Consider the following 9,267-nt stretch of genomic DNA (forward strand, 5'->3'; position numbering starts at 1 on the left):
CCTGAGGGTAGGGTTTACGAGTTCCCTTCAGAGCTCTCCGCATGCTGTCTCTCCCCGCTCATTTACTTAATCACGTCACCTCTCATTTCTTCAGATAAGCAAATAGGCCTCCGCTCTCCTGTCGTCCTATTGGCCAGAGCCAGGCCTCCCTCAAAAGGAGGGGAGGGGCTTGAGACTGGCTCAACCAGACTTCCTCAAAAGTTCAGCTTTTCCTTCTTGTGAGTGGAGCTGTCCTGGCAAACAGTTAACTGTGAACCTGTATCAGAGCACACAAACTTGTCGCTCACAGATGATGAGCATCGGGTGAATGTAAAAGAGAGCCAAAGATGAACTTATGATACTAAAAGAATGTGAGACTCTATGTGAAGCTGGAGGAAAACAGTCCCATGGCTTGGATCAGAGGGCAGTCACATTCCTGGTCAGCTCTGAATGGGAACACTCAGCAACAAGCCCCTCATGGACTGCTAACAGCAATAAGGTAAATACTGTCATTTCAAACTGAATGATCGCTACAGCTTGATACTGTAAATGTCTGTATTTTCATTGTATAAATGTGTCATGATGAGACATTGTATGAGCAGTGATGTATGACTGTGATTTAAATAGAAAGGTGGGTAAATTATGACCTCCAGTCGGTGATCATCATAAGGCAAACATATATGAACAGAAAGAAAAATCAATTCTATTTTCACAAAAGCATGTTTTTCCTCAGTGAAAAGACCCTATGCTCATGTAACCTCCATCAGTTTGGTACTATTTACTATGATGTATGCTATGAATTGACTTAATACAGATTTATGTCAGCTTAATAAGGTGGGAAAACTCTATTCTGCACATAAACAGGTGGGTAAAGTGAGTTTGGGTGGGTTTACCCCCCTACATCTAGAACATTTTGAGCATAACTAGAAAACAACAAAATTCAAATCAAAGTCAACAGAACCAGCAGGCACAGTGCAATTGTTTAACCTGTAATAAAATACAGCATTTGGGCGCTCCTACTGTGCACCTGTATGGAGATGAGAGAATGTCAACAAAGGCATTTCCTTCATAAACACAGACACAGGAGCAGATGGATCGCATGGGGAAAAGTGTTAGCTTGCTTAAAAAAAAGCCCCAAAACATTCAATCACAGAGAGAGAGAGAGAGAGAGAGAGAGAGAGAGAGAGAGAGAGAGAGAGAGAGAGAGAGAGAGAGACGAGGCCCCGTCTCAGGCTGTACACAGGAGAATGTGCTTCAAAATCCATTGAGCAATTTTTTTAATCAGCTCTTCTGGGTGGAGAGAGAATGAGACAGAGAGAGAGAGAGAGAGAGAGAGAGAGAGAGAGAGAGAGAGAGAGAGAGAGAGAGAGAGCGAGAGAGAGAGAGAGAGAGGTAGAGCTCAGCCCAGAGAACAATGGGCACTTTTACATTGGTAAGCTCTGAGGAGATTGTAATGGCTACACCGCTCTCGCACAAACACGAGAGCGCACACACACTTAAGCACAGACAAAAACGGGCGCATATGCGTGTCTGCGTATTCCCAAATACACAAATACACACATAGATTTTGCCACACACACACACACACACACACACACGCACAACTGCAAACTTGAGTGCACACACATGCACAGACAAAATTGCTTGCATATACTGTGTGTAGACACACACACACACACACACTCGCGCAGACAAAATAGGGTCTTTCCTGTTTGAAATGCATCCGGTAATGGGATAGTCTGTGATTTGCAATGCTCCATTTCCCAGCAGCCAAACACTCTCTTCACCCCACCCAAATAACACGGGCTTCCAAATGGTTATGGTTAGGTCCAAAACCCTCCAAAATCCCAATCCCAGTGTTGTTAAATCAGATTTAAAATTTAAGTATTTCCATTTGAATACCCGGGAATTTGTGGTTGAATACACTTAACCTGTCAAAGGAATTCAGGAAATCTTATTCTGTATCTCATTGTTTTAATCAAAGCCACTTGCTTAATTCTGTTTTGGCTTCACTGCCAAATTCACAGGCACACATTTACACATTAGAGTTGACAGTGAAATGTGTTCAATATTTAACAGTTGCAAAGAAGTGCCCCTTTTTAATTCAAAACTCAATCTATCCCCTTATTAAACAATAGTCAGATCTGTCAGTGTGTGTGTGTGTGTGTGTGTGTGTGTGTGTGCGTTCATCAAGAAGGTCACTTTTCCTAGAGTTGTGATTGTTTTATAGATGTGAGTCGATCGCTGGCAAAGCGAAATGCATGACTACTTAAACACAAACAACACAACAAGAGGTTCTCATGGGAAAATAGGCTCGAGTCAATTTGACTGATGTTGCAGATAAACTTTCTGCTTGTTCATCTCATGCTGTTTTCATACAGTTAAAAATACATTTCGGTGTTTGGAGTATCAGCGGAGTGCAGACATGTCTCATCAGTTATGCCCACATCATTACAGATGAAATTATAATGATGTAAACAAACATTGGTCAAGGTTGGACTCCAACTGGACACACCAGAGTACACAGCTGACCACAGTTGTATTTGCCTGTGGTACCATGGCCTCCTTGAGATGCCTTCATAGACGGGCAGATGTTAATGTAAATATTATGCATTTGGAGAAAGAAAAGCCAGCACTCATAATGTCCTTTTGTCATATATTTGAATGGGCAGCTATAGAGCACAAACGACGGACGTTTGTGCTCTATAGCTGCCCATTCAAGCATATGACAAAAGGACATTATGAGTGCTGGCTTTTCTTTCTTCATGTATTAATCTTTGGCCGTGCACCTAAGGAGGATTTTCTTGATCGAGTTGTGCTCGCATTTGGCAGAGTTTGGACAATATTATGCATTTGCACATCGTGTACATTGCTGTAAATTTACATCTGCTTTCTTTCGAAACCGTTGTTACACATACAGTATATTGATGCTTTTATAATGGTTCCACCTATTTCATACTGCATACATATTGATATTTTTAGATTTTTATAATGCTATATTTACATACTGTATACTTTTTCCAAAACTTCCCATTCATACATTCTACTTAACATGAGTTGAAATTGTCAGCTGCGTATGTTCATGAAGCAGTCTGATCTCCTGAAATTTTGTGAAATGAGCATAATGTCTTAAAATGCAGATACGTGAAATAGGGTGGTGGATGGGTCGATTCCTAACTCATACCAAATAGATTTGTACTGTGAGTGATGTTTTAACCATAATCAAATTGTTTTAGTTACCTAACCTTAGCCCTAAACCCAACCCTTAACCAAAGTTGTTTTAGTTGCCTAAACTTAACCGTTAGCTAACCTTTTCACATGATGAACAGCTGAAATTGGTGTGTCCAATTTGTGCTACCATCACATAATCCAATTTGTGGTGGAGGAACATAATCTTGACATAACTGACAGTTTACCCAGAGGGATCATTCAAGTTTCATCTTTCCTTTTCTTAGTGTCCTAAGGAGTCAGCATCGCCAAGAACTGTACACACAGTAGGAACCTTGTGTCCTGAGGAGCAAGCTTCACCGTGAGGCCTCCCACAATGAAGGACCGCTTGGAGGAGCTACAGCAGAGGGCTCAGGAGTTTTCTGAGGCAGCGAGCGAAGATACCAACCCTTTCTCGGGGGAGGGCGACCATGATGACTCGGTAGCGGTCGGGGTCGTAACGCAGCAGGCCGTGGTGTTCGAGGAGGAGCCAATCATTGACAATTTCCTGTCTGAGGCTCAGCGTATCCGGAATGACATCACAGAGCTGGAGACTGAGGTAAGCTTTATTTTGGATGGAGGTTGCATTTATTTCATAGCTCTTCCAAAAAGGCTATCTTTCAATTTTGCAAGAGACCAAGAGTCCAAGAGACTTTTGATGTCTTTAGATGTCCCACACTTTGAAACAACCTGCCCTCCTGAGGTGCTCAGGCTGGCTAAACCTGTATCATCTCGTAAATCACCTCTTAAAACTCAATTTTATAGACTTGCTTTAGGGTAATAATGACTTTTATTATCTTTTTTGACCTCCCTTTTATAATTCTTGCCTTGCTTTTCTATTTATTACCTTGCGTTTATTGCTTTTGCTGTTGATTTTTATCTGTTCTTTTAATCCTTTGTAAAGTGCTTTGTAACTGTGTTTTGAAAACTACAACGGAATTAAAGAATCATGAATAAGAAGATAGGATCAAATAGCCAGATTTTATGGTTATGTAGTTTCTGTTGGTTAAGTTAAAATGAAGTTCCTCCTCATTGGTGGTCAGAAGTGACACTGACACTAAGAAAACAACCTTTACCCACTGTGTGTAGGTTCTCAAGTTCAGCCAACAGCAAAAGACCCTGGTGGCAACAATGCGTCGTTTCAGTGTGATGAAGAAGGAGAGCAGCATCACCCGGGACATCAAGCTCCAGGCCGAAAGCCTCCACAGGCGTCTGGATGCCCTTTCAAAACAGGCCCAGAGGACTGAGGACCAGCAGGGACCTACTGCAGTCACAACGAGAATCCAACGCTCCCAGCATGCAGCGCTGCACCGCCAGTTCCAACAGGTAGGACAAATAACTAGGCTCCAACTCTGTTTTTGGATACACTTCTACCATACACACTTCAGTGATCGTGGAATTCTGTGGACGCATTTGTGGATACATATTAGTCTGTGCAAATCACACTCCCCACAAACTCGTTATCTTTCCCAGTATAAGAATAGAGGTTGTGGGTAGGAAATGTCTATTTTGCTACTCTCTGTCACTGATTAATATAACACAATAGCGGTTCAACCTGTACCCAGTTCATGAAAGCTTTTACATTTGCTGTTCTGGTAGGTCTTTTCTGGAAAAATCCTCTGGTGCACAGTAAGTGACGTGTTTCATGTTTCCAGCAGCAACAGCAGTTTGTTTGGAATAAACAGAAGAAGAACTGGGTATAGTTAGCATGAGCAGTTATAGCCACCATGGCTGAACAGACAAAGAAAAGAGCGCCACCTACAGAAACTCACAGAAACTGCATCAACAGAAAATCCAAGGAAAAAGACTTTACTGGCCACAGTTTGATTGACAAGTCATTCCTTGGAAGTGCAGTGCAAAAATGTCACAGCAATGAACGCTTAGCAACAAAGATGTTACCCAAACAGAAAAATAACCTCAACATGGATCTTGCAGATTATCATTTTAAGAAAAACCTGTTGACTGTTGATCTGGCCTCGTCCTATTTGAGGTCTCCTTATTTTTACTCTCATTCTCTTTCACCTCCTCCGCCTCCTCTTTCATTCTCTCTCTCTTCCAATCATTATGTTTAGGTAATGCGGCAGTATAATGATGGTCTGCTGACCAAGCAGGAGCGCTGTAAGCACTTCATTGTCCGCCAGCTGGAGGTATCAGGAAGGGAGGTGACGGAGGAGGAGGTGAATGAGATGGTTGCCACAGGAAAATGGGATGTCTTCAATGAGAACCTGCTGAATGATGCCAGGATCACACGGTCACAACTGTCTGAGATCGAACAACGACACAAGGTAAGGCCAAGGCCATCAACTCACTAAACCCTAAGCTATGGCAAAGTATCTGCATCTAATACCATTTGTCACCAAAACTTCCAAACCTGCTTATATCTACTAAATGTCAGGAGACAAGTGGAGCAATGACTGATGACTGTTATTAGTTAGTCAATGTGATACATTTCTAGACATAGGTCACAAAATTGCTCCTGAATGCTCCTCTGATGTGATTTATTTGGACATGGCTTACAAATAGATTTCTGGGGAAGTTTGCTTAATCTTTGCTGCTAAAAACTCCAAAGTCAAATTTGGACTCCCTTAGGCTAAGGTATGACGAGCGCCACACCTTGCCACATCCAACTGACTGACACCCATGGGTAAGAGGAACGCTCTTTCAAAATACGTCAGTGGTAATTGACTCGATTTGGATTTGATCGATGAAGATTGGCACTCCTTAATTCCTCACAAACCATTTTGTATACCAGTGGTTCCCAGCTCCGGTCCTTGGGCCCTATAAGGATAGATTTGCAATAAAGTACATGGTAGGATAAAAAAACAGTAGTACTCTGGGTTATGAGGACCGGAGGTTGGGAACCACTGTTGTATACAAAGGGATTTTCAAGGAAACCAGCACATCAACCACTAAGCCTGTAAGAGTCAGATGATGATTCATGTGTATTTTTAGTGCTGAGGCTGTGCTATATGAAGATCTGCTGCCGTCCCCTCATGTTGCTTCAGCTTCTCCTTCCAACCACCTCCAGCTCCTGACCAATGTCCTTCTCTTCTCCAATATCACTGTATTAATCCCATCACCCTTCTGCACCAACAGGAGCTGCTGAACCTGGAGAGCAACATGAAGGAGCTGAGGGATTTGTTCATGGACATTTTCATGCTGGTGGAGGAACAAGGGACCTACATCGACCACATCCAGACCAACGTTGAGAGGACGCAGGACTATGTGACCGCCTCCAATGAGAAGTTCAAGACGGCCGCCAGGTACAAGAAGAAGAACCCACTTCGACAGCTGTGCTGCTGCTGCTGCCCTCCCTGGAGATGCTGCTTATGAAATAGGGATTCATTGGAAACTGATCTCTTGTTCGATGTTGGTGGATGTTTAACCTTGGCCGTCTGGATAGATTTTCTTTCAAAAAAGTGTCACTTATCAGTCAATGGTAAGTGAGGCAAGATTCAAGTACCATTACAGGTAAGGTTAAGGCACTGCAGTTTTTGCTGTTGAACCGAGCAGCAGAGAAAATCAACTTAACAGAACATACAAACCTATTAGGCGTAAAGGCCAGAACTGATACTTGAGGCACTTGCTTCTTTCAAGAGGATATGAAGACTGCTATTGGGAGAGACAGTTCAGTGAGTGCTACTCACCAACAGTGCTGCTTATTGGAGACCTTCACTGTCATCTGACAGAGGTCACAACAAGAGGAGACCACTGGCAACAAGGACTTCTACAGTAGATTAGCAAGACTGATACTTTGCACCATTCTTCAAAAAATTCTCTTACTTTTTGAATCTGACACAGATATTTAAGAACCACTTATTTTTATATGGACATGTGGATACATCATAGACTCATAGACTGTATTCAGCACAAAGTCAAGTTTAGCTCAGTGGAAAACATTTCATATTCAGAGAGATTTTGAGCCATTGCATATCTAGCCATTTCATTTTAGATCCATATATTTATGAACAAAGACCTTGTTTTACAATTTGAGATGAGGTCTAATTTGCATTTCAAAGGATGACCAGTGAAACAATGTAGCACAGCTATTCAGATTCAAGACTCTAAATCACAAACCTTGATTAAAACATTTCTTGTTAATTTAATTTAGTTCCAAAATGGCATATCCACCAATTGAAAAAGGTGGCAAAATTGTTGCTGGCATAATAGTAAAGCTGTGGAATATCATTCAACTGCAAGTCAGCTGCTATCTTGTTTCAAAATAGGACGACTGAAGATGGGATTTTGAGTTATACATTTCAGATTTTCATTTCTCTAGATAGTGTTTTGGAGTGAAACCCTTCAATTCACGTTTCTGCTGAAACTGTTACATTATTCAGATGCGCTGCTCCAGCTGCCACCTGTGTGAAACTCATTGTTCATCTCTTGAAAAAGTGCTCTACACAAAAGGGGAACAATGGCACTAAACTGGGTGGAATGCTCCCATTGAGGGAAGTACCAGCAGGATGTAATATAAACACTGAGAAAGTGTACTGTACAGCTGATAAACAGACCCGCACCTGCTTACAGTTAATCATCGCCAGCTTCACCTATTGTTTATGGAGAAAATACCTGCTCACTGTCAGAATAGAGTAGGAAATAAATATGTGCCTCATTCCAGGTAATAATGGTCAAGAAGGTTCGTCCGTATTATTAATCTCATTCATTGGCAGCATAGCCTCCAATCAGCGTTCACAGCAGTCATCCTTAGTGAGTCAGTGAGTCAGTGACCCACGGTGTTTGATTTCAGGGACAAAATGCAGGTAAACTGGGTGTGCCGGAGCCAGACTGGAAACTCTGGTTTGGCTGCTGTTACAGGATAGCGATCAGCCGGCTGTGGAGAGTTGCTGCAGGGCACATCAGGGATGGCATTACACTGTGTAAACACAACCGTTACTTTCACCAGATCATAAGAGGTCCCACCAGGGTAAAATAAAGAGAGGAGTTGTCTTCCAGAATGAGACACATTTGAACAGAAAATGATTGTAGTGCTTTTTAAAGCAGAGCGGCCAACATCCATCCATGCTTGGTGTAATATTAACATTTTTACAGACTTGATCCTCTAGATTTTAGACATATGAACTTTGGGTTCAACTTTTTTTTTTCTCCCTAAAATATACAGTTTATTATATAACATTTTGCAATACAATTCTTAATTTTCAAGTGTTTCTTTTAGCTTTTAACTTGGAGAACCAGAGGAAGTTAAGATTGGTGAAGGTGAAAGTTTAGACCATTTGAAAATCAATTTAGCATAGTTTTCTGTAAATTGTAAAATCTATTGGACACTTTCCAAATTGTCCTGAAGAGCTACCCTCCTATTTGGTGCTGCAGTTAGGTTAAATTAATTGTTATTTGTACTATTCCACCCCGGTCCGGTAGAGTAACCAGGTGGGAGACAACTATAGTTATCTAACTGCTCTCATCTGAGTCAGATCTGCTGTTTTCTTGACCAGAATCACTCAGATTAGGGCAAGAACATTTTGAAATATATTTGTTTACCTATCAAATGTCTCAGAAAAATACAGTACAGTACAGTTTGTGCCTCCCCTCTAACCTAGTAAGTAAAAAGTAGCACTACTGTAAACTCTGGGGTTCCTGAACAGCAAGAATGCCATCCAGTGTTCACTGAGAGAAGTGCCAGTTGAAAAAAAAATGTACACTTAATATATAAATTGTAAAAGGACATACAGTATATGGTTCATCACAGTTAATTATGCTACTTTAATAGATGGTATCCATATCAATTCAGCATGAATTATTCCCCCAAAATTATTGGAATCACACAGGTAAAAATATATTGTTGTGGTGGTGATATCAATATTGTTGAGCCATTATATACATACAGTAGCATTACTAATAATGGGAATACTTGCCAACTTAGGAATTTAAATATGTTATTCCTATAGCCTGGTCAGTCCAATCGGTACTTGTCAACATGAACAGTTTTCTGCAAAAGCTAGAAAGCAAAGAAGAATTAATTTGCAATGTCATCTGGTATACATGTGGGGCCTGCTCCATAGATAATGGATTGGAGACTGATTTTTGCTGCTCCTGCTGCTGCACAATGTCAGTGTTAACATC

General features: G+C 41.3%; 1 protein-coding gene across 1 annotated transcript; it reads left to right on the forward strand.

Moving 5' to 3' along the window:
* The first annotated feature begins 231 nt into the window (after window positions 1-231).
* Window positions 232-7,720, forward strand: stx19 (syntaxin 19). Its single transcript, XM_071907259.2, has 5 exons — window positions 232-478; window positions 3,435-3,745; window positions 4,276-4,512; window positions 5,259-5,471; window positions 6,283-7,720. The coding sequence occupies exons 2-5, from the start codon at window positions 3,524-3,526 to the stop codon at window positions 6,517-6,519; spliced, it is 909 nt and encodes a 302-aa protein (XP_071763360.1). The 5' UTR covers window positions 232-478; window positions 3,435-3,523; the 3' UTR covers window positions 6,520-7,720.
* Window positions 7,721-9,267: the final 1,547 nt, after the last annotated feature.

This window comes from Centroberyx gerrardi, chromosome 10 (genome assembly GCF_048128805.1).
Source record: "Centroberyx gerrardi isolate f3 chromosome 10, fCenGer3.hap1.cur.20231027, whole genome shotgun sequence".
NCBI lineage: Eukaryota > Metazoa > Chordata > Actinopteri > Beryciformes > Berycidae > Centroberyx > Centroberyx gerrardi.